Raw genomic sequence first — 26,632 nt, forward strand, 5'->3', positions numbered from 1 at the left:
TCTGCAAGTACAGTTGCAGTCCCTGCAATTTCCCAGCAGTCAGTTGCATAATAAAGGTAATGTCACACCTGGAGATTCGGGGAGATTTAGTCGCCCGGCGACTAATCACCTCTTCTTTGGGGAAACTAGTCTCCCCGAACTGCTTCCCCGTGTCTTCCGCCTGCTACAATGAAAAAACGCCTGCAGCATGGCACTAGCAGGGCTTCCTTTTCAGAAGTCACCAGAAGTTTCCTCATGAGGCAACTTCAGGAAACGAAGTGCCGCGAGTGCCATGCCACAGGCATTTTTTCATAAGTATATGGCTGATGTGACTGGGATTCTGTCATGATTTTTATGATGTAGTTTTTATTTCTAAATCACACTGTTTACACTGCACAAATTCACTCAACAATATAAAATGTCATTCCTGAACCAGCAAGTGTATTTTTTTTAGTTGTAATATTGGTGTGTAGGCGCCATCTCAGGTCATTTTGCCTGGTCATGTGCTTTCAGAAAGAGCCAGCACTTTAGGATGGAACTGCTTTCTGACAGGCTGTTGTTTCTCCTACTCAATGTAACTGAATCAGTCTCAGTGGGACCTGGATTTTACTGTTGAGTGTTGTGCTTAGATCTACCAGGCAGCTGTTATCTTGTGTTAGGGAGCTGCTATCTGGTTACCTTCCCATTGTTCTTTTGCTGGGGGGGGGGAGAGTAAAGGTGTGATATCACTCCAACTTGCAGTACAGCAGTAAAAAGTGACTGAAGTTTATCAGAGCACAAGTCACGTGACTGGGGGCAGCTGGGAAACTGACAATATGAAAAAAATATGTCTCTTTTGAGAAACAGATTTCAGTGCAGAATTCTGCTGGAGCAGCACTAACGGAAAACTATACCCCCAGAACAATGTATGTCTCTATAAAAAGATATTGCATAAAACAGCTCATGTGCAAAACCCTGCTTCATGTAAATAAACCATTTTCATAATAATATATACTTTTTTAAAAGTATGTGCCATTGGGTAATCCTAATTAGAAAATCGCCATCTTAAAAAATAAGGGCCGCCCCCTGGGATCGTACGATTCACTGCGCACACAAACATACCAAAGAAACAATACATTAGGTCACATGATCCAATTAAACAACAGAGTTGTGTCTTTTGCTTCCTCACTTCTTCCTGTTACAGTTAGAGTTGTAGTATTTCTGGTCAGGTGATCTCTGAGGCAGCACACAGACCATCACAAAATGGTGGTTCAAGGCAAGAGATGTAAAAGGGCAATATTTACTTAAATATAAATACCAATTTGGTAAGATTCTTTTATATGCCACTTAATTTGATATAAACTATCTGTTGCTCAAGTATTCATTTTTTGGGTATAGTTTTCCTTTAACCTATGCTTTTTGAAAAAAAAAAACCAATTGTTTTCTCATGACAGCATCCCTTTAAGTTAATGTGTAGCAGAGTTGATGACACACTTGTAACAAAGCTACTGCTGGGACTCTAAAAACTAATCCGCACTCAGCCCGCCCTCCCACTGACCGACACCAGTTTCCCATGAGCACATGAGCAGCTTCAGGAGGCGGGGAAAGCAGCAGGTAAACAGGAAGTTGCCAGTGCTGCTCCTTGTGCTTCACCTGTGCGGTGGGCGGGGCGTAGATATACGGGGGGGGGACGGATTGTGAGAGAAATAGGAACTGGAGAGAGTGAGAAGAATAGTCGGAGGAAGTCGGGCTAGCGGGTGTCGCGCACCATTTGGACCTATTGATCAAATCAACCGAGTGTGTTTAGGGAGGAGGAGGATCGCGACTTCTTCTGCGACCGAATTTCAGTAACTGAGGCGCATCAGAAGTTGTATCGAAGATAAACAAACAGCTGACTCGTTTGGCACGCCTACGAGGATCGCTATGGCCATGGCTGTGTGCTTGGCCGGGCTCTTGTTGCTCATGTTCCCTTTAGCGCACCCACAGCAGCCGCCATGTGACGGATACGAGGTTTTGGATGGGCTGGGGGTGACTGATGCCAGGGCAGAGGCTCCGCGGATAAACAATTTGCTCAACTCCTCGGGGGACGTCAACTCCGATCAGGAGTGTTGGGCCCTTTGCTGCTCCACCGAGCGCTGCGAACTTGCTGAAATGTCCGACGGAATCTGCAAACTCTTCAGCTGTTTGTACAGTGGCCTCAGTGTGTGTCAGCTGGAGCCCAAAGATGGAGCCCGAAGTTATCGCAAAAAGGACATCGGACCAACACCCACACTGAAAGGTAATAGAACCTGCAGCAGGTGACCCAGGGCATTCCATTATCTTCACTTTATTAATTTAATACCCCAGCACTTTATTATAATACCCAGCACCAGGGCATGTCATTATTCTCTTTACTTTGTTATAATACCCCAGCACCAGGACATGCCATTATTCTCTTTACTTTATTATAATACTCCAGCACTTTATTATAATACCCCAGCACAAGGACAGGCCATTATTCTCTTCTGTTCACTTTATTATAAAACCCCAGCCCCAGGGCATGTCATTATTCTCTTTACTTTATTATAATACCCCAGCACCAGGACATGCCATTATTCTCTTTACTTTATTATAATACTCCAGCACTTTATTATAATACCCCAGCACAAGGACAGGCCATTATTCTCTTCTGTTCACTTTATTATAAAACCCCAGCACCAGGGCATGTCATTATTCTCTTCACTTTATTATAATACCCCAGCACTTTATTATAATACCCTGGCACCAGGACATGCCATTATTCTCTTTACTTTATTATAATACCCAGCACCAGGGCATGTCATTATTCTCTTTACTTTGTTATAATACCCAGCACCAGGGCATGTCATTATTCTCTTCACTTTATTATAATACTCCAGCACTTTATTATAATACCCCAGCACAAGGACAGGCCATTATTCTCTTCTGTTCACTTTATTATAAAACCCCAGCACCAGGGCATGTCATTATTCTCTTTACTTTATTATAATACCCCAGCACCAGGACATGCCATTATTCTCTTTACTTTATTATAATACTCCAGCACTTTATTATAATACCCCAGCACAAGGACAGGCCATTATTCTCTTCTGTTCACTTTATTATAAAACCCCAGCACCAGGGCATGTCATTATTCTCTTTACTTTATTATAATACCCCAGCACCAGGACATGCCATTATTCTCTTTACTTTATTATAATACTCCAGCACTTTATTATAATACCCCAGCACAAGGACAGGCCATTATTCTCTTCTGTTCACTTTATTATAAAACCCCAGCACCAGGGCATGTCATTATTCTCTTCACTTTATTATAATACCCCAGCACGAGGGCATGTCATTATTCTCTTCACTTTATTATGATACCCCAGCACCAGTGCATGCCATTATTCTCTTCACTTTATTATAATACCCCAGCACTTTATTATAATACCCCAGCACCACAAACTGGATGTCCCCTCCCCATTAGGCAGTGGAGAACTGTACAGGCCAGACAGTCAGGGTAACTGAACTACACATGTCAGGAAAGCAGTGACCCCTTTGGTGTACAAATCCGAGGAGAAGACTTGGCATGGCACATTTTTATTTTCTACACAAACTGTTATGTGTGGAGGTTAGAAAAGGCTCTGATTTATATTTTCTAAAAATTCCTGGGGATTCCAGACCATTGACTTTTTCTTGTGAGACTGAGTGTGACTCACATGACTTGTGCAACCGGAAAAGTAGCACTCATTTTGCTCCTTAAACCTCGTGCATTGTTTTCTTGCGAAATAATTACCATTTTGTGGTGTCCCTTATACTTCTCAGATAGGAAAGTGTCAGTATCAATATAAATTCTTCCTTAAAAACTAATATTACTAGTAATAAGGTCAGGGTCATGCAGTGCAAAAACACAAACTGCAGAGGCAAAGCATTGGGGCAGATTTCTGGGAAAAAAATACCACCAGATGGCAACCCTATTTGTTCCAGTAATGTGAAAGTATGCATCTTTGCTCCAAAATCCAGAGGGGTCAGAGGGCAGAGGAAATGATGATCACATTTTTCCACTCTGCTGTATCAACTGCATGCCCCAGACCTTAAGATAAAAAGCTGCAGACAGACCGAGTCGGCAATTTATTGGCCCGTGTGTAGGGCCCTCCAACGGGTTTTCCCAATCGATACTGGCCGATGTCGATCGGGCATGGTTAAAAATCCAGTCGGATCGCAGGCACAGCTCGTTGATGCGGTCTTGCGATCCGACCGCCCGTATTGGCTACATTATGATCCGATCGTTGGGCCCTAGGGCCCCATGATCAGATTAGCCCGATATCGCCCACCTCAATGCGGGCACATTGGGGAGAGATCCACTCGTTTGGCCTGTATAGGCACCTACTGTGATATGATCTTTTTTTCCCTGAGGACCAAACGATCAGATCAGCACAATATCACTCAACACATGATGGGCACATCCGATAAAGATCCACCAAACCACCAGATCTTCACGTGTATGGACAGGGCCAAGAATAATGGCCATTAAAACATCCCTTTCGAAGCACTTTGGTTGATGCACACAGAATGATGACAAGCTAAGCACTGTGTAAAAATGGAGTGTTTTGGCACAAAGGTCTGTACTTTATGTCGTCACTCTGTGTTCCTCAGCCAGGGCATTTTCCTTGTATACCATTTTTGTCTGCTGCTTCTGTTTTCTACTGGAGAGAAGCTGCTGACAAATCTCTAAGTTTGCCATAGCCCTAAATCCTGTGGCATATAAACACATAACTAAGCCCGGCCCGGGCGCAGGATGTGCACACGGGGCCCCCCTCTAGACGCTCGATTTTCTTACCTTGGGCACTGCGCTCGTGATTTCCGGCAGGCCCCGAGGGAAAGCGGGCCCCTGGTGCAATTGCACCCCCTGCTCCCCTGGTAGTTACGCCACTGGTGGCACGTGTTGTGTCTTTCCCAGCACCCAGTAAAATTTGCAATGTGTGAATAGTAACCTGAACTGATAAATTTTATTTCACCTGAAATACTTCACCCTTTTTTACAGTCATCGCATCAGCTCCAGCCTTTGTCTTCTTGGCTGCCATTTTTTTGTCCCATTACTTCCTGAAGTGACATTTGCTAGTCTTAGATTCATCAGATATCACACTGTGTTCGCTATAGAGTCCTTTTGGCCCTCCCAGTGTTACAGTGCAAGCTAATGGGCTTATGCAAGATTCCCAACTGCTACATTTGCTCATGTTGATCAGTGACCACATTGCTCCGGGGGGGGAGAGTGGGAGTGAGACCAGACATCATCCACAAGGCAAAAATATTGGCCTAATGTGCTAATGTAGCCTGCAGAAACTGACTAGAAGGGTACAGACTATGCTATTGAGAATTATTTGAAGTGCCCTATCCTGTTGTGATGTTGGGACTTAGGATGGGCGAATTGAACCCATTTTGCTTCGCCAAAAAATCGCCAAAATGCATTAAAGTATATGGGCGACAATTTTTTTTTTTTTTTGTCGCCCGCCTTTTTTTCTCCCATTGAAGTCTATGGGCATCATTTCCGCGGCGTAACACGGCAAAGAAATTCTGCTGCTGAGGCTTTTCTAGTACAAGCAAGGAATTGTTTGCCTCCATATGTATGGGAAGGTGACATGCCTTTTTCATGTGTTTTAATAGACACTGTGACACAGAGCTTTACTTTTATAGCAAACAGGAGTCTTAAAATAATTTAACAAGCAAGGGCTCACACAAATTCTGCTTGCGAGAATGTATAATCTAAGGCTAGTGCCACACGGCGCGATTTCGCCGCGATTCTGCGCTGGGCGAGTTGCGAGTCGCTGCGGTTTTTAAGCCGAAATAGCTTTGTTAACTTTGGCGCTGGCGTCAATGCAAATCGCGGCGAAATCGCTGCGCTAATTCACACGCGGCGATTCTTTTTCTACTGTCGCCCGGAAACGCCCAGCGAGGCAACTTCGGGCGACAATAGAAAACGAATCGCCGCGTGTGAATTAGCGCAGCGATTTTGCCGCGATTTGCATTGACGCCAGCGCCAAAGTTAACAAAGCTATTTCGGCTTAAAAACCGCAGCGACTCGCAACTCGCCCAGCGCAGAATCGCGGCAAAATCGCGCCGTGTGGCCCTAGCCTAAAGGGTTAAATATGTCCTAGTGTAATAACATTTAGCAATCAACAATAGATCAAATCTCTGCTATGAGTTACTGCACTGGGGCTAATTTGATCACTGTAAATAAGCCCCATTGTCTTGCAAGCCTTGTAGCACTCCACCCATCCTTTGCAATAAGATTTTTTTTCATTATCTTTGGCAATGGCACACCGAGTTGGAGCAAGAGGATTTTTATTTGTATTTCAGTACTCCCACCTAATTATACTATCTTCATATACCACCATCAACTGTTCGATTGGTCTTCTTTTTGTGGTTTTTGTTAGAGTCCTACATACCCTGTTAAAGAGCCAGATGGAATGGAAGATGTATAATAGATGACCTGAACAGAAAGATAAAGAAAACACCACACATATGTAGCCTTACAATAGTATATCTGAATTTTAGTTACCAAATGTGACTGACCCTGGCAAGGAAATTTGAAAAGTGAAACAAAAGGTTCTGAAATCTTGCTGTGATCAAAATCTTAGTTCTCTTATAAAGGTAAACCTTTTACATTGCTTTTGTTTCATATCAAAAGTTGTACCTTCTAACCTTTGCAAGAAGAGAGGATTTTACAGTTTTGGAAAAGTGGCAGTATAGCAAGGCACATAAAAATACAAATATTGACCAATGGTGAATCTTGCAAAATACCAACAGCTAACATCATATTAAAAGTTTGTTAATGAGAACTTCAATTAAAATGTATTCTGTTTTGCATAAATAAAAAGAGTAATTCTAAGGAACTTAGAACTTCTAATTTGAAGTAGTTATTTGTTAATGTAATCGACATTAAGGGCTAGTCCACACGAGGAGATTCGGGGAGATTTTGTCGCCTGACGACTAATCGCCTCATCTTTTGAGCGACTATCTCCCCGAACTGCCTCAGCGTTTTTCCCCATAGGCTACAAAGAAAAGTCGCCTGCGCTAATGTACACGCGGCAATGCGTTTTCAATAGTCGCCCAAAGTTACCCTAAAACAGTACAGGTATGGGATATATTATCCATTATGGGATCTATTATCAAACTATTGAGGATTTAACTGTTAAAACTTGGTTGCTTTCCTCTTGAATTTAATCTTATTGTAAGACTACCAACTTTAAAAGTATACTGTCATGGGAAAAATGTTTTTTTTCAAACCGCATCAGTTTATAGTGCTGCTCCAGGAGAATTCTGCACTGAAATCTGATTCTCAAAACAGAAAACAGTTTTTTTTATATTTAATTTTGAAATTTGACGTGGGGCTAGACATATTGCCAGTTTCCCAGCTGCCCCCAGTCATGTGACTTGTGCTCTGATAAACTTCAGTCACTCTTTTTACTGCTGTACTGCAAGTTGGAGTGATAACGCCCCCTCCCTTCCCCCCCCCCAGCAGCCTAACAACAGAACAATGGGAAGGTAACCCGATAGCAGCTCCCTAACACAAGATAACCGCTGCCTAATATGATCTAAGGGTGGTGGCACACGTAGTGTTCCGGGGAGATTAGTCGCCATGCCTTCTTGCAGGCGGGATGGCACTCTGATCGATTCGGTTTTCGGAAGTCACCCGAAGTTTCCTTGTGAGGAGAAGCGATTTGTATGCCATCCCGCCGGCGAGTCGTCTTTTTGACGACGGGGAGGCATTCCGGGAGATTAGTCGCCTGCCTGGGCTGCTACCACCCTTAAAGGGGAAGGAAACCTCGTCGGCGCTAACCCCCCTCCCGTGTATTGCCCCCCCTCCCTCCTCCCCCCTGGCCTACCCCTCCCGCTGGGCAAATGCCCCTAACTTGTTACTTACCCTTCTGCGCAGGTCCAGTCCAGGGAGTTCACAGGCGACATCTTCTTCCACGCGATCTTCTTCCTCCTTTGATCGGCGTTTTGGCGCATGCGCAGTAGGATCGTTTCGCCGGTACGGATCTACTGTGCATGCGCCAAAATTCACGCGCATGCGCAGTAGATCGTACCGGCGAAATGATCCTACTGCGCATGCGCCGGTCAAAGGAGGAAGAAGATCGCGTGGAAGAAGATGTCGCCTGTGAACTCCCTGGACTGGATCTGCGCAGAAGGGTAAGTAACAAGTTAGGGGCATTTGCCCAGCGGGAGGGGTAGGCCAGGGGGAGGAGGGAGGGGGCAATACACGGGAGGGGGGTTAGCGCCGACGAGGTTTCCTTCCCCTTTAAGCAAATGCTGCTTTCAATAGCAATTGCATTTACAAAAAACTTTTAAAGCACTAATAATTTTTAATAAAGCCATAATGGAACGTTGCTTTAATTGTGTTTTCTTTTATTAGGCAATTTTTATTTTTGGGTTGACATGTTCTTTAAATAAATCTTAACGATTTATAGTTCAGAAACATGAGCAGCATTGCATTTGATCTAACCATGTCCTTTTTCAATCAAAATACTGTTTGCAATCCTACTTTCACATGTGACAGGAATAGAATAAATAGTGCCTCGGTCATATTAATTATGATGGTAACTCTTGTGATCATGATTTCCTTTTAGAATCAACTTTGTGATCTCGGCGGATGCAGAAAGAGTAGAAAATTATGTAAAAATGACATGGCAGGTTTTCTTTGCCGTTATTTGCTCTTTGCTTCCCTTTGAAGTATTGATTTTCATGAGCATTTAGATTTGGTTTAATGGATTTGCATTTTCACAAAAGCAGTTGGCATGTATAGGAATGAATCTGTTTTCCCAGGGCACAATCTTATTTCCCAATTTAAATGGATATTGTGTATTCCACTTCTAAGGGTCAGGGCACACAGGCAGATTCAAGGAGATTAGTCGTCCGGCGACAAATCTCCTCTTCTTCGGGGCAACTAATCTCCCGCTAACTGCTTTCCTGCTAAAATGTATATCGCCGACGGGCTGGCACTCGGAGCAATTCGTTTTCCGAAGTTGCCTCACAAGGAAATCCCATTGGGTGATGTGAGAACTGCATTGGGGTGTTGACTCTTCTTACAGGTCTCCATAGACACAATATTGATAGAGAAAGTAATCTAAACTTTTAGACAGTAAAGGTGGCCATACACGGGCTGATAAAAGCTGCCGACAGACAGTGTTGGCAGCTTATTGGCCCGTGTATGGGGGCCCCCGACGGGCTTCCCCGATCGAGATCTGGCCGAAAGTCGGCCAGATCTCGATCGGATGGGACGAAAAATCCAGTCGGATTGCGGCCGCATCTATTCGTTGATGCGGTCCAGCTATCCGACCGTCCATTACTATTAGGATCCGATTGTTGGGCCCTATAGCCCACGATCGGATCAGCCCGTGGGCATATCGACATCGCCAAACGAGTGGATCTCTCTGTGTATGGCCACCTTAACTTAATTTTTTTTTTTTTACTGTAGTGAAAAGATCCTGAACTAGCACTTCGTGGCACTGCCAGAACTCTGGTTTTTATTTTAATGTGTCAAATCAAACTGAACAAACTAGGACACAATGTATTTAGAATACACTACCCTATTGTAACAAGCCAACTAGTTCAGATAACAGTTGTAACAGTGTAGCTAAAACGTAACCTTTAATACATGTTCCAATTTAAAACTTGCTGCCCAGACCAACAAATGTGATTTTGCTTGCTTTGCTTAACCTTTCTCCACTTTTTACCCTGTAAAAGATTTTTCATAATGCATTGGTTTAAACAATAGTTGTTGTTCTAGAGTTTATGAAGTATTCATGTGGTGGAACTATAGGTACTATCCCATTTAGCAGAAAATGTACATTCCTAACCTATAACTACATATTTTTTCCCTCATCGTGGTGAACTATTGTCTAATGCACATGGGGTGGTTTGATCTTTGTTAACTTCATTGGGATCAAAACATCTTGACTAAAAAATACCTTGCCATAAAATACTGAGAATCTCCTTTGTTAAAACACTCACATTTCATAACACAATTCGCAAATGCAGTCCTCCGTATCGCCTATGGCAAAATATGTTCTGGTGTTTAGTAGCTATGACATACTTTGTCATTACCCTTATATTCGTTAGTGTTCATATCCGTAACCTGGACAAGGGCTTTATGATGCTGATGTTCTGTTCTGGAGGGCATCAGTGGCCAAACACCCCATGTGCAATTATCTTAAAACTACATTTTGGAAATTATAATCCACACTTTTGTGTAGGGTCAGACTGGGGGATCCAGACCCACCGAGTTTTTTTTCTGGTTTTCCGTCAGCCCAGTCCGACCCTGCTTTTGTGGATATCTGTTAACCCTTACATTCACTTTTTTTTTATGTAGTTGCTCTTCTATAAAGGTACACTATTCATGTTTGTGGCAGCCTGGTTAATTGTCCCTATGCAATCTAGTCACTGGTCTGCATAAAACCAGTCTAACCTGTCTTATGAAATGCCACGAGCCTTCTGCCTGAATGTGACTTTACAGTAAGTACCAACACCACACAAATTGTTCAGTTAGTCACGTCTGGGAAATGGTAATGCGCTGTGATGGAGATATAGGTCAGAGATTGTGATCTATGCTTATTGAATTTAAGGTATTTCACGGGCACACAGGGTAATTTGAAGAGTCTCCCGTAGCAAATTACCATTCCGAGGGTTATTTTTTCTCCTCAGATTTGACTCTCATTAAAGGAAAAGTAACGTCAAAAAATTAAAGTGTTTTTAAGTAACAAAAATATAATGCAGTGTTGCCCTGCATTGGTAAAACTGCTGTGTTTGCTTCAGAAACACTAGTATTGTTTATATAAATAAGCTGATGTGTAGCAACGGGGGCAGCCATTCAAATGAGAAAAGGCTCAGGTTACACAGCAGATAAGCTCTGTAGAACATAATGTTATCGTTTATCCACTATTTAACCTGTGCCATGTAGCCTTTTTTAAATTTCTGCCTTTGCTACACAGCAGTTTGTTTATATGAACTATAGTAGTGTTTCTGAAGCAAACACATCAGTTTTACCAGTGCAGGGCAACACTACATGATATTTTCATTACTTTAAAACACTTTCATCTTTTGGTCTTACTGTTGCTTTAACTTGATCCTTAAAGGGGTTGTTCACCTTCCAAACACTTTTTCAGTTGTTTTCAGATTGTTTGCCGTAAACAAAGACTTTTCTCAATTGCTTTCCATCTTTTTTTTTTTTTTTTTTTTTACCGGTTTCCCAAAATTAAAGTTTAACATTTTTCTGTCTCTAGTGTTTCTGTCTGGCAGATCAGTAAGCCAGATGCAGATTCTGAAGTTACAATTTGCTGCATTTAGTCAATACATTTAGTTAATACATTTCTCAGCAGTATCTGTGGAATATTAGCAACTATTGTATCAATACTAACGGCTGCCTTTAATTACACTCCAGGATGCTGCTCAGCAGAGACAAACCAGAGCTGCTTTAGAAGGTGAAAAATGAAACTTTACACTTCAATAATAGAAAAACGGTCACAAATAGAAAGGAATTGGAAAAGTCTTTTTTGCTGCGTTTTTGTATGCAAGCTGAAAAAAAGAGGATCCACTCCTACCTGTAGCTTTGTTTAGCTCCACAGACAGGAACTGGGTCGGCCTGCAACTACACTGAGCAAATTTCGGTCAAAATTGTTTTCACATTTTGTTTTTTTTTCAGGTCAAAGTTTGCTCGGTGTAGCTGCACAAAACACAGCCTGGAAAAAGCAGATCATCCACTATGGGATTGTCTTTAGGGACAATTTCCAAACCCCCTTTGGGTAAGGGAACACTGGCAGATTCGGGGAGATTATTGGCCGCGGGGCGACAATCTCCCTGAACTGCCTTCCCCTACCTTCCCGCTTGCTATAATGAAAAATCGCCAGCAGTATGGCACTCGCAGCTAGTTTTCTGATGTCGCCCGAAGTTGCCTCAGGAGGAAACTATTTTATGATTTAGCCAAACGCTTTGTGAAAGTTTCGGCCAAATACCGACTGAATCAGAACCCTAATATGCATATGTAAATGAAGGAAATCAGGGGAAAAGAGAACCGCATGTGGTTAATAACATTTTTGACTTCCTTGTTTAGGTGACGAAAAGTTAGGATTTTTTGGATTCATTTTGGCCAGGCACTTGGATTCATCTGAATCCTGTTGAAAAGCCCAAATCTTAGACTAATCCTGTATTTGGTGCATCCCTAGTTACAATGCATTTATTTTAAAGTGTGATTACTATTTGCAAAATTGAAAAACAAATTGCACTCCAAATCATAGATTAGGGACTATCTGAAAAAATACATAGCCAGTATTTGAGACTAATAATAAAACAAATTTTTGATGTGCTTTTGGATCACATTAGCTATACACTAATATCAATAGTATAATACAGATATGGGACCTGTTATCCAGAATGCTCAGGGCCTGGGGTTTTCTGGATAAGGGATCTTTCCGGATCTTCATAATTAAGTCTACTAGAAAATCATGCAAACGTTAAATAAACCCAATAGGCTGATTATGCTTCCAATAAGGATTCATTATAGCTTAGTTTAGATCAAGTAAAAGCTACTGTTTTATTATTACAGAGAAAAAGGAAATTTTAAAAATTAGGATTATTTGGTTAAAATTGAGTTTATGGGAGATGGCCTTTCTGTAATTCAAAGCTTTGTAGATAACGGGTTTATAGATAACCGATCATACCTTTAGTAGAAAAAAATACCGCGCTCGTCAGGAATATGTGCATAAAAATGTATTCAAGAAAATCAATATATACAAGTGACCATATAAAGAAATGTGCAGCTTGCCGCTATTTCATGGGTGGGTAGAGTACGATGTAGAAGCTATTTTCATGTTCTGTGTTTGTTTCCTACAGCTGAACTGTCCAATGATATCTTGCCACCAAGTAAATCTGTGGTTGAAGCAAATGTGGACCAGGGTATGTAACCGTTATGTAAAACTGAGCCTTTGTCTAATAGGTGATTTTTAATCCTATGAAACTGTAAAATTTGCATTTCACCATCTTCTATAGTTGCATTCATGTGTCCTGTAAACTCATTTACCTTCTCCACTCAACATTTTTACCTCTGTATTCTGCCACTCCTACAGTGGTAACCAATGTGAGTCTCTTCGCCTGCTTATTTACAGCTCAGGACATTTCTATAAATGTAGTCTGGAAGCAAAAGGGCTGTAAAAATGTATATCTCCATCACTTGTTTCCCACCTGGCTTATCCCTTTTCCCAGTTAATGTCTATTTAAAACCAAGAATTTCCAGAAATAGATCCTTTGCTACCTGTTTTTATATTTCACTGGATCTTATGAGAGAATTTGTTGGTGTTCATGTAAGGAGGCAGTTGTGTCATCTAGAAAACATGTTAACCATGTGAGATAAGGGTGCAAAACACTTTAAAGGAGAACTAAACCCTAAGAATGAATATGGCTAAAAATGCCATATTTTACATACTGAACTTATTGCACCAGCCTAAAGTTTCAGCTTTTCAATAGCAGCAATGATCCAGGACTTCTAACATGTCACAGGGAGTCACCATCTTGCAAAGTGTCTGTGACACTCACATGCTCTGGGCTCTAAACAGCTGTTGAGAAGCTAAGCTTAAGGGGTCATTGCAAATTATCAAGCAGAAAATGAGGTTTGCCTTTAATATAAGCTGATGCTACAGGGCTGGTTATAAGATTCTGGTGCTAGTTGCGCTATTTTCTGTGCTGCCATGTAGTATTTATATGTATTAATTACTAATCAGCCTTATATTGTGACATTTCTATTCTACGTATACTGTATATTGTGAGTGGGTCCCTAAGCTCAGTAAGTGACAGCAGCACAGAGCATGTGCAGTGAATCAGCAGAAAAGAAGATGGGGAGCTACTGGGGCATCTCTAGAGACAGATCTTTACTGCTAAATGGCTGTGGTTGCCTTGGGCTGGTACTAAAGCCCAAAACATAATGTACTACATGTCTTGCCTACTTCTTAAGGTAGGCTTTAGTTCTCCTTTAAGGGGTGCTTTTATGAAGGCCAGTTAGAGTTGGTGTGTGAATGCTAATTTGATGGTATTTGTAAATGCCTGGTGAGAACAGAAATGCACATTTATTTGAAGTTCTACTTAACCTTGGAACTATTGCAGAATGACTAGTGTGACAATGCTTTTATATAGCCTACCTTGTTGTTAGTATGGGGCAGTGTTTGAAAACGCTTATCTAAGGAAATATGAATGGAACATTATTTTACTGAATAGGGCTTATTCTCCCAGAGGCTAGCAAAATGTACAATACAAACTGTTTTGTATTTCTAATACATAATGGCTGAATGTTTTCATACAGTCCGTAAAGGAAACTGCACTCTAGACCACTTCATATGTCAACATGGCTGCTGTTTTATTTCTTCCCAGAAATGTGATGGGTCAAGCCCCGCAGACCCTGTAGTAATGGAGGGCCCAGACTGTAGGGTCTGCTGTATAGTGGACCCCACCATCCCCTTATGACTGGCTGGGGTCCCAGTCTTTCATTGCTGGCAACTGCTTCCCAATGTTGAAATATATATAAATATCTTATAGGGGCTCCCTTTCCTAGCAGATGTATTAGAGCTCACTCATATAATGAATTCCAGTACAAACACAATCACTGCCTTTTGCACAAATTATGTATGTAGAGAGACCGGATTTTATTTTTATTTTGATAGAGTGAGCTCTAATACAACTTCTAGGCTTAAAGGGATACTGTCATGAGAAAAATTTTTTTTCAAAATGAATCAATTAATAGTGCTGCTCCAGCAGAATTCTGCACTGAAATCCATTTCTCAAAAGAGCAAACGGATTTTTTTATATTCAATTTTGAAATCTGACATGGGGCTAGACATATTATCAATTTCCCAGCTGCCCCTGGTCATGTGACTTGTGCTCTGATAAACTTCAATCACTCTTTACTGCTGTACTGCAAGTTGGAGTGATATCACCCCCTCCCTTTCCCCCCCCCCAGCAGCCAAACAAAAGAACAATGGGAAGGTAACCAGATAGCAGCTCCCTAACACAAGATAACAGCTGCCTGGTAGATCTAAGAACAACACTCAATAGTAAAAACCCATGTCTCACTGAGACACATTCAGTTACATTGAGAAAGAAAAACAGCAGCCTGCCAGAAAGCATTTCTCTCCTAAAGTGCAAGCACAAGTCACATGACTTGGGGCAGCTTGGAAATTGACAAAATGTCTAGCCCCATGTCAGATTTTAAAATTGAATATAAAAAAATCTGTTTGCTCTTTTGAGAAATGGATTTCAGTGCAGAATTCTGCTGGAGTAGCACTATTAACTGATGTGTTTTGAAAAAAAACATGTTTTCCCTTTAAGGAGCCCCCTATAAGATAAGTTGGATCATTCATCTGACACCCAACTGCTGTATGAAGACAGAATGAAGAGAAACAGATGCTGAGAGAGGAATAGTGAAGATGATAAACTTGATTATTTCAGAAACCGTACAGAATTTTTAATTGATTGTATTTAGAAAGTTTATTTCAGTATGCTGAAGCTTATATTACATTTTCATTTTTGCAATAGTTCCCCTTTAATGTGTCCATAAAGGGCCAGTATATGTTTCTTTTGAATATTTAGAACAGGCGTGGCCTGCAGGCTAAATATTGCACTGGGGCCATTTTTGTTTTTGCTCCTCCGCTGCACTAGTGCTTTACTTCATTATATGTATAACTATTCTTCTTTAAGTATATTATTAAACCAAAAAGTACTACACTGAATACTTGGGCAACCACATGAAAGAAGTTGGACATAATGGCATATTATTATTAGTAATTATTTGTATAATTATTCTTGTACTGATCTAAAAAAACTAAATCTTTTGGCTAATTCATGGTTTGATATATATGTAATCACGAGGACCTAAAGTGGTATGTCCTGCCTTTACTTCTAGCCTGTACTGGGAATGGGGTAACCGGTATCTGCCGAGCTTCCTTTCCTCGTTGGTACTTTAATGCTGAATCCCAGACTTGTGTATCCTTCACATATGGTGGATGTGGTGGCACGGAAAACAACCATAAGTCTGAGAAGGAGTGCAGAGACAGGTGTATCGGTGAGTTAACATCTTGTTGTCGTGCATGAAGCCGTCTGCCTTTTTATTCTTTTTTTTTTGCCAATAAACTGGATTTGTAGTGTGTGTGTGTGTGTGTGTGTGTGTGTGTGTGTGTGTGTGTGTGTGTGTGTGTGTGCACATGCTACTGAAGGTTCAGATGCATCAATCAGTTTCCTTTAAAGGAGAAGGAAAGGTTAAAACTAAGTAAGCCTTATCATAAAGGTCCATCTTAATATACCAGTAAACCCCCAAAGTAGTGCTGCTCTGAGTCTCCTGTCAAAAGAAACACTTCATTTCTTTCCTTCTATTGTGTACTCATGGGCTTCCGTATCAGACTTCCTGCCTTCAGCTTAAACCTCATTGCCCTGGGCAAGAGCATGCTCAGTTTGCTCCTCTTCCCTCCCCCCCCTCCCTTCTCTACTGTAATCTGAGCCCAGAGCAGGGAGAGACTCAGGCAGGAAGTGATGTCACACCATGTTAATACTGCAGCTCCTATCCTTAACAAACAGAGAGAGCTTCTAGAGCTTTTTACTCGGGTATGGTAAAACATTCTACAGAATAAATATAGCATTCTAGCTTGCACTATTGGCAATAAAATGCCTCCGTAGCTTTCCTTCTCCTTTAAATGTGTGGGGGGGGGTGTTTGAAGGGAAGGCGGTTTTAATGTGGTAGGGAATAGCAGGAATGGACAGAAGATTGAGAAATCTCTTGGATTAGAAGAGAAACAAGGCAAAGGAGGGATAGTTAAATAGTTTATTTTGCTATAGGTTGCTGTGTCATTATTACGGCCTTAATTATGAATATTAATGAGGAGAAAAGGTTAAATCACTTGGGGGGGGGGGGGGGTAGGCAATGATTATAACCCCCTTACCTGATACCCCTGGTTCTCCAAAGAGAGACACTCGATTAGAAGTACCAGGGCCGGTGCTGGTATCAGGTAACTGATTATAATTATTGCCTACAATAAGGAGTCTAAGAGGAAAATAATAAGAGTGTAAAGAACTGTTTCTAAAAAGAAATAAATATGTTGGGTTTGAATAGAAACTCAGATGTAATGCATTGTTCTCCCTAGAGGAGCGTGGGCAGGGAAAAAAGTTTTCTTCTAGCAGGAGAAGAGCTGGATAGAACTGGGTAGAACTATCATTAAAGGGATATCCACAAAAGCATAACTTAAGCTTTTTGAAAAGTAAGCAATATTTCAAGCAACTGTGCAATATACATCATTTTAAAAAATATGCAGACTTTTCATGATTTTTAATGGTTTCTGACAGTTCCCTAAGCCTCGCCCCCTGCTCTCCTGCTGATCTCTCTGACTACTTTGCTGAGCTGGCTGACTACTGTTACTTTGTATCAGCAGCCATCTGTCCTCAACCTGCATCCTCCAAACCCCACAATTCCCTGCACATGTGATTTCAATAAGGAACCGAACATCACAGTGCACTGCATTGTGGGTTATGTAGTCCCTGCATGCTGTCTGTAAGCTGTGGAGAAGTTGTTAGAATTTGTAACATCAGTGTTTAGTCCCTCCTTCCCTGCCAGGATTTCAAATGATGCAGAAAGAGAAGAACTGTTAAACAGCTGGATTTCAGCATATAAATGGCATTTATTCATACTTTTTGAAGAAACAGGTAACTGTGATGGATATATTAGGGGTTTCTGTGTTATGTGGGCCTCTTTATCAAATTTTGGTTTGGAAGCCGGAGTTCCCTTTTAAATAGTAGAACAAAATTCACCGGCACACAGAGAGAGTGCAGCAGGGAGATACCATATGTGTTTAGCGGAAAATCTGTAACGTTTCATGGCTACACCCCGTCAAGCGTAGCTCCAAAACGTTGTAGTCTTATCTCTAAATAAACACATAAGGGATGTCCCTGCTGAACTCACTCTGTGTACTAGTGAAGTATGTTCTCCTATACTTCAGGGGGTGCCAATCCCTCCATCACTGAGCACAGAGCGCCTTATAATTAGGGAAGGTAAGGGTGTTGTGAGGGCCTCTCTCACCAATACTATCCTTTAAATAGTGTCATTTTTAAGAGAACACTGTATGAAAGCATATGTTTTAATGTCTTCATTATCTGCACTTATTTTTCTTTCTTTTCCACCTTCGTCTTAGTTTCCAAGCCAGAACCTGCAAAAGTTCAAGCACCAAAGACTGTCAGCTACAGCGGTTTGTATACTTGTTAGGGTGATTTTTGACAGGGGACAGGGTCTTTTTTTTTATCATAAACTGGCATTTCATATCTTCGAGTCTCCTTGTTTGTTTGTGATGGGTAGTGTCACACAAACACTAATGAATCTAAGTCAGATATCTGAGCTATTGCTCAGCAAGTTTTGAACCTTAACTAATCACCTTATCTAACCGTAGCAGCACATAACAAAAGACTGCAGTATATGGCCCGGTGTTTAGGATACTGACTAAATAGGCTTTTGTCAGACTTTTGACTGTGTATTTCTTGTTTAGTCACAGGGTTTGGTGGTTGAGAAAATTATCTCGCTGATAGGAGTTAAAATCAAAAAGGACGTTATTCTGTGTTTTTAAAATAATGGACAGGCATCAGTTACAGATGTAATTCCTGCTCTATGACATGTGTGGCACCTGACGCATTTCATGCCTCTTTGTGGCACTTCATCAGAGGTGAGGTGCTGTGTTTTTAAAGGGATACTGTCATGGGTAAAAAAAATTTACATGACTGGGGGCAGCTGGGATATTGACAAAATGTCTAGCCCCATGTCAGATTTCAAAATTGAATATAAAAAAATCTGTTTGCTCTTTTGAGAAATGGATTTCAGTGTAGAATTCTGCTGGGGCAGCACTATTAACTGATTCATTTTGGGAAAAAATGTTTTTCCCCATGATGGTATCCCTTTAAGGTAAATATCCAATACACCTAGGATATCCTGTGACCTCACCTCTGATGAAGTGTCAGAAAGAGGCATGAAATGCGTCAGGTGACTACACATGTCATAGAGCAGGAAGTACATCTGTAACTGATGCCAATACAATACACCTAGGATATCCTGTGACCTCACCTCTGATGAAGTGTCAGAAAGAGGCATGAAATGCGTCAGGTGACTACACATGTCATAGAGCAGGAAGTACATCTGTAACTGATGCCTGTCCATTATTTTACACACACAGAATAAAGTCCTTTTTGATTTTAACTCCTATCTGCGGGATCATTTTTTCACCCACCAAACCCTGCGAATGGAGACCAGTAGAAGTGAAAAGCCTGCATAGGAGCAAGCACAATGGAAAGGCGGTCACTTAGACTTGAACATGTAAGTTTTTTGATTATTTCTTGTTTAGCCCAAACATACAAAAGTGGTCCTGCTGCAATTTCCAATGTTGAAGTTGAATTCAGAACACAAGAGTTACTGGTGTATACAAAATAAAATGCAGGACTGTGGACCATCCATTGCCAACGCAAAGCTTTGACTAGATGCCCAAATACTTTGTTATAACCCAATTATGCCACCATGGTGGGCTAAGCCTCATGAAATATCTTTGATTCTTGATGCTAGAGTACTGCGCAGCACCAAGTCTAACTGGTCCATGCCGTGCATCATTCAGCCGCTGGTATTATGATACAACATCTGGCCAGTGCGCTACATTCACTTATGGAGGATGTCGTGGAAACAAAAACAATTACCTTAGTGAGGACGACTGTGTGAAAAATTGTGTTGGACGATCAGGTAATAAATCAGTTACTTGTTGTTCACTGTGCCAATTTGTTTGTTCCTTATTCCCCAGATGCAGAGCTTCTCCTTTCTTTTCCTTGATATTTGGGCTTTAAGCACTTGTACTGCAGCCTTGTCCAAGCCAAGATCTGACTGAATTTGACCATTATAGCTGGGAAATTGATCATTTTAAAATGCTTTCTGATTTTGCTTTTTTTCAGATGATGATCACACTTCAGAGCAAACTGTGCTTCACCGATACACGACTGGTAAGAGTAGCCCACTATTGTTATTGGGCAATGTGTAGTCTGTTTTTCCAGCCACTTTCTGCTTATATTGCCTGTTTGCAGGAGAGTAACTACAGAGGAAGCAGACCCTGCGGCTGCAGGGGGGGGGCAGTAGTATAGGTGCCCTGTGAGGTCCTTATTCGTATACAATTTCAATAAGTATTGGTAAATCGGGTCAATCTCTAGACATTTTGGGGCCTGAAAAAAAATTGCCATGTGGCCTAGATATATCTAGTTACGCCAGTGCCTGTTTGCCCTGTTGCCTGTATCCTTTCTGGCATTCAGTGGTGACCTTTTGCATTACAAAATAATCTTCAGTTTAAACACATTGTACAATTATGTTTCTTCTTTTTCCACAACTTGTAAGGCTACTACTTCATCTTGCACTTAAAGAAATTCTGTATTCATTTTATGGTATCGTTTTTTTATCACTAAATTACACTGTATACCGTTTAAGTAAATTCAGTCTACCATTTAAAATGTTATTCTTGAAGCAATAAAAGTATTTTGTTTTATCTGGCAACGCAGCTGTCACAGCTCTGGACTTTGAGACACTCCACTAAGGAGGAGGCACTGTTCCAGCTCTGGCAGGAGGTATTGCAGATGGAGCTCCCCCCAATACATGCCTTATGAGACCATGAACCCAAGGTGTACCAAACCTGCCAATAACCTGATACTAATATCCCAGAAATATGCTCTTACTAAAGCTTATCATATAACTAAGCAAAGAAGCTGGAACAACTTACACCCACTGTGGCTGAATAAAAACCTAGCCCCACTTAACAAACTAATCCCACCTAACACCTGGCTGGTTGCAGGGATTTATATGCTGGGGCAGTGGACCAATCAGGGTATAGCCTCCCTCTCCCATCTAATGGAAACCTACTCCATCCCTTCCTCTCAATGGCTTACTTAACACAAAATATGAAGGGCTGTGCAGCAGACCCTCAACTACAGGAGTAGTCAACTGGCAGTATCCCCAGTAGTGGAAGTGCTTATGCAGGAGCAAACTGGTCACAAAACCGCCATGTTTTTATAGGGCCCTGATAATACCCATAGTGCAAAGAACCCAGCTGAAAGCAAGGGACAGGTGGGAGGCCAACATTGAACCTATAACCAATGACCAATGGAGCCAAGTGTTACTTACTCCCCTGATAATCTCTCCTATATATAAGTACAGACTACTGCAACTGTATTTCACACACAGGGCTTATTATACGAGAACCCTCTTGCACAAGCTAAATGCTGAGATTTCTCCTATGTATTTAAGGTGTAACCTGGAAGATAGGACAATACTACACACCTTTTGGTCTTGTAACAAAATAAAACCATTCTGGATGGCAATACAGGAGAGAATCACTAAGTTACTGGGGTTTGAGATAGAACGTTTGACCCAAAATGGTACCTTATGGGAATAGACCCCCCCACTCGGTTAACCCGTCCGGCCAAAAAAATAGTACGTAAATTGCTGTTTCATGCGTTCAACAACATCTTTCCATTTGACAGTTGTGAATTCTGGAAACTGTGTAACTTCATGTAAACTAATGCAAGAGATTGATATGTTGAGGCTGACTCTATGCTTAAATGTCTAGTTAATGCACCGCTGTACTAAGTCAATGTATTGTCTCTGTTGTTTCATTATCTGCACTTATTTTTCTTTCTTTTCCACCTTCGTCTTAGTTTCCAAACCAGAACCTGCAAAAGTTCAAGCACCAAAGACCGGCAGCTACAGCGGTTTGTATACTTGTTAGGGTGATTTTTGACAGGGGACAGGGTCTTTTGTTTTATTATAAACTGGCATTTCATATCTTCGAGTCTCATTGTTTGTTTGTGATGGGTAGTGTCACACAAACACTAATGAATCTGAGATATGAGCTATTGCCCAGTAAGTTTTAAACCTTAACCAATCACCTTCATCATCATTTATTTATATAGCGCTGTCAAGATATGCAATGCTTTGCCTCCTTATCTAATCTAATCGATAACCGTAGCAGCACATAACAAAAGACTGCAGTATATGGGCCAATGTTTAGGATACTGACTATATAGGCTTTTGTCATACTTTTGACTGTGTATTTCTTGTTTAGCCCAAACATACTAAGCATATGGATCTAAACTTTTATATTGTGGGTCATCATGATCCCCTTTAAACCATAGCAATTAAAATTAAACATTTCATTGGCTCATGCACTCATTCTGGGTTTCCCATCACATGCAGAAGCACATTGGTGTACTTTTAAAAATGTTGTACATTATTGTGACGCCTACACAACAAAGTGTCGGCACAGCACAACCAACATACGGCAGATACGCTAAGGGGTAGCTAGGGGAATTTAGTGGTCTTCCAAATGTGGTCCTGCTGCAATTTCCAATGTTGAAGTTGAATTCAGAACACAGGAGCTACTAGTGTATACAAAATAAAATGCAGGACTGCGGACCATCCATTGCCAACGCAAAGCTTTGACTATCATAGATGCCTAAATACTTTGTTATAACCCAATTATGCCGCCATGGTCGGCTAAGCCTCATGAAATATCTTTGATTCTTGATGCTAGAGTACTGCGCAGCACCAAGTCTAACTGGTCCATGCCGTGCATCATTCAGTCGCTGGTATTATGATACAACATCTGGCCAGTGCGCTACATTCATTTATGGAGGATGTCGTGGAAACAAAAACAATTACCTTTCTGAGGACGACTGTGTGAAAAATTGTGTTGGACGATCAGGTAATAAATCAGTTACTTGTTGTTCACTGTGCCAATTTGTTTGTTCCTTATTCCCCAGATGCAGAGCTTCTCCTTTCTTTTCCTTGATATTTGGGCTTTAAGCACTTGTACTGCAGCCTTGTCCAAGCCAAGATCTGACTGAATTTGACCATTATAGCTGGGAAATTGATTGTTTTAAAATGCTTTCTGATTTTGCTGTTTTTCAGATGATGATCACACTTCAGATCAAACTGTGCTTCACAAATCCATGACTAGTAAGTGTAGCCCACTATTATTATTGGGCAATGTGTAGTCTGTTTCTCCAGCCACTTTCTGCTTATATTGCCTGTTTGGAGGAGAGTAACTACAGAGGAAGCAGAATCTGCGGCTGCAGGGGGGCCAGGAGGTATAGGGGCCGTGTAAGGTCCTTATTCGTATACAATTTTGGGGGCCTGAAAAAAAATTGCTGTGTCGCCCAGTTATATGTAATTACGCCTAGGGATGCACAGAATCCACTATTTTGGATTTGGCCGAACCCCAAAATCCTCTGCGAAGTTTTGGCCGAATACCGAACCCCCAAATCCTAATTTGCATATGCAGGTTAGGGGTGGGAAGGGGAAAACATTTTTTACTTCCTTGTTTTGTGACAAAAAGTCGCACAATTTCCCTCCCTGCCCCTAATTTGCATATGCAAATTGGGATTTGGTTCGGCCAGGCAGAAGGATTCGGTCGAATCTGAATCCTGCTGAAAATGGATGAATCCTGACCGAATCCTGGATTCGGTGCATTCCTAGTTACGCCAATGCCTGTTTGCCCTGTTGCCTGTTTCCTTTCTGGCATTCAGTGGTGACCTTTTGCATTACAAAATAATCTTCAGTTTAAACACATTATACAGTTATGTTTCTTCTTTTTCCACAAATTGTAAGGCTACTACTTCATCTTGCACTTAAAGGGATTCTGTATTCATTTTACGGTATCATTTTTTATTACTCAATTACACTGTATACAGTGCAACTCATTCAGTCAACCATTTAAAATGTTGTTCTTGAAGCAATAAAAGAATTTTGTTGTAGTTGTAATATTGGTGTGTAGGCAGCCATCTCAGGTCATTGTGCCTGATCCTGTGCTTTCAGAAAAAGCCAACACTTCATAATGGAACTGCTTTCAGATAAGCTATTGTTTCTCCTACTCAAAGGAGTCGTGGTGGGATCTTAGAATCAAACTTGACTAGCCCCTTGCCAGACTAAAATATTTAACTAAAAAATCTGTTTGCTTTTATGAAAAATGGTCATCGGTGCAGAATTCTGCTGGAGCAGCACTATTAACGGAGGCATTTTGTGGCTGCAGGGCCCACTGCTTTAGGGAAAAAGAACTGACAACAGAATATAGGTGGCCTGGTCTACAATACATTACAGCATATGGAACTTAGACTGGTGTCCTTCCAAGAGCTGTTTGGAAGGCAAAACAAGGGGTGGGAATTAGATATTTACTTAGCTTTAGATTTGGATGGATTGTCTGCTTTACACAAGCCTAATATTATTAAAACACTAATATTATTAGTAACTAAACAAATTTGGATCTGTGCTCATGATGACAACTCTCTGGTACATCTAAAGTGTTACAGGATGTGTAATTTTTTATTTGCTAACCACAATATGTCTGCTCTTTTTTTTTTTAGCTGTGGTGCTGCCTATATTACTTGCTATGCTGGCTGGGATCTTGCTTTTTGCCATGATTGTGTTCTTTGTCAAGATGGCAAAGAAGAATCAACGGGATGCAGCACTCGGAGCCATTTGGAGCCCCATTGATGACAAGGAATGCTTGATGAACAATGCCTACACCATCTAAACAAAGAATTAAATATCCAAGCTAAATACACTCCATAGTTGTAACGGTAAAACAGTGTATCATTTTGCAGAGAGGGACATGTAGGCAGAACCCACTGCATGATTTCTAGATTTTACTTACCTGGCATTATATTATTGTTTTCCTCTCCTGGCTATATAAAAGCAAGTACGTTTTATTTAAAAAAAAAACATCGAACATCCACTCCAATACAAAGTTATGTTAAAGAGTTTAACTATAGCATTCTGTACTACTATGTAATAGTTCTAGATTATCATTTATTAATGGATCTGAAACTTGAATAACTCATTGGGGGTCATTTAGCAACACTGGGCAAATTTGCCTATGGGCAGTAACCCATAGCAACCAATCAAATTGCTGCATTCATTGTTCTACTTGCAGCAGGCTTTAAAAAGGCAATCACTGATTGGTTGCTATAGGTAACTGCCCATGGGCAAATTTTCCCAGTGTTGATAAATGAGCCCCATTGACTTTGTTGTTGCTGGAAAAAACATTTTAGATCAAATGGCCACAGTTTGTTATTGGTCTGCACACAGATTTCTAGCTAAATATTTTCTGTTCTGAATTCACTAATGTACAGAGCCTCTAATACTCAATGTTGCTTATATAGTGGTTTCCCCAAAAAAATTTTTTTGCACTGAAGTCCCTGGCATGTGACTGCCCTTCAAACTGCAGCACGTTGGAAATTCATATTTTATAGCTTTTTGGATACTTTCTTAGCAGTCTCTTAAGTTCTACCAGTCTAACAAAATACATTTTTCAAATATCCAAGTTCCATAAACTAAGAAAAACTGGTGACAACCGCCTTTGTTCCAAGAGCAACTTGTTTTTTATATTTTCTGCCCATCAGCGCTGTGGATGCTAAGGCTTAGTTCTTGTTTTGCTTTGTTCTCATTTTATTATGTAGATCTGTCACAATTTTTAAATTAATGCAGATATTGTGTATTTCTCCTTGTGGGTAGTTAACTTTGGCAAGGAAACATTGCCACGTCCAGAATGTCACTTGAAGGACTCAAGAATGGGGTCTTTAAAACTTTATCCCAAGTGCTTTTCTTTTTCTTTGACAGTCTTGATTTTGGTGAGATTTTTCAATCATAAATTTGTATTTGGTTACTGACATAATCGGGTTGTTTGTTTTTAAGACGCACTATTGTTATTTTTAATGCACATCTTGTATCTCCTAATAAAAGGTTAGTCTGGATATAATTCTATGCTTTCTGCTGTTTAAGTTAAGTATAAACAGGTTGCAGCACAATTGGGCTACAGTTTTGTACTGAGAGAGATGCATCCTATATATATAGTCCATCAAGTTCAACCCCTCCAAATGAAAACCCAGCATCCATACACACACCCCTCCCTACTTTCACATAAATTCTATATACCCATACCTATACTAACTATAGAGCTTAGTATCACAATAGCGTTGGATATTGTCTGTCCAATAAATCATCCAAGCCATTCTTAAAGGCATTAACTGAATCAGCATCACAACATCACCCAGCAGTGCATTCCACAACCTCACTGTCCTGACTGTGAAGAACCCCCTACGTTGCTTCAAATGAAAGTTCTTTTCTTCTAGTCTAAAGGGGTGGCCTCTGGTACGGTGATCCACTTTATGGGTAAAAAGGTCCCCTGCCATTTGTCTATAATTTCCTCTAATGTACTTGTAAAGTGTAATCATGTCCCCTCGCAAGCGCTTTTTTTCCAGAGAAAACAACCCCAACCTTGACAGTCTACCCTCATAATTTAAGTCTTCTGTCCCTCTAACCAATTTAGTTGCACTTAGTCTCTGCACTCTCTCCAGCTCATTTATATCCCTCTTAAGGACTGGAGTCCAAAACTGAACTGCATACTCCAGATGAGGCCTCACCAGGGACCTAAAAAGAGGCAGAATTATGTTTTCATCCCTTGAGTTAATGCCCTTTTTTAAACAAGACAGAACTTTATTTGCTTTAGTAGCCACAGAATGACACTGCCCAGAATTAGACAACTTGTTATCTACAAAAACCCCTAGATCCTTCTCATTTAAGGAAACT

At 40.9% G+C, this 26,632-nt stretch overlaps 1 protein-coding gene across 1 annotated transcript; it reads left to right on the forward strand.

The window, feature by feature from the left end:
- Nucleotides 1-1,631: 1,631 nt before the first annotated feature.
- LOC414539 (putative Kunitz-type serine protease inhibitor) lies at nt 1,632-25,797 on the forward strand. The gene is made up of 10 exons (XM_018233292.2): nt 1,632-2,236; nt 12,847-12,909; nt 15,902-16,060; nt 18,174-18,227; nt 19,583-19,753; nt 19,960-20,007; nt 21,706-21,759; nt 22,581-22,751; nt 22,958-23,005; nt 24,409-25,797. The coding sequence occupies exons 1-10, from the start codon at nt 1,882-1,884 to the stop codon at nt 24,576-24,578; spliced, it is 1,293 nt and encodes a 430-aa protein (XP_018088781.1). The 5' UTR covers nt 1,632-1,881; the 3' UTR covers nt 24,579-25,797.
- Nucleotides 25,798-26,632: the final 835 nt, after the last annotated feature.

Source organism: Xenopus laevis, chromosome 8S, assembly GCF_017654675.1.
Source record: "Xenopus laevis strain J_2021 chromosome 8S, Xenopus_laevis_v10.1, whole genome shotgun sequence".
NCBI classification, from domain to species: domain Eukaryota; kingdom Metazoa; phylum Chordata; class Amphibia; order Anura; family Pipidae; genus Xenopus; species Xenopus laevis.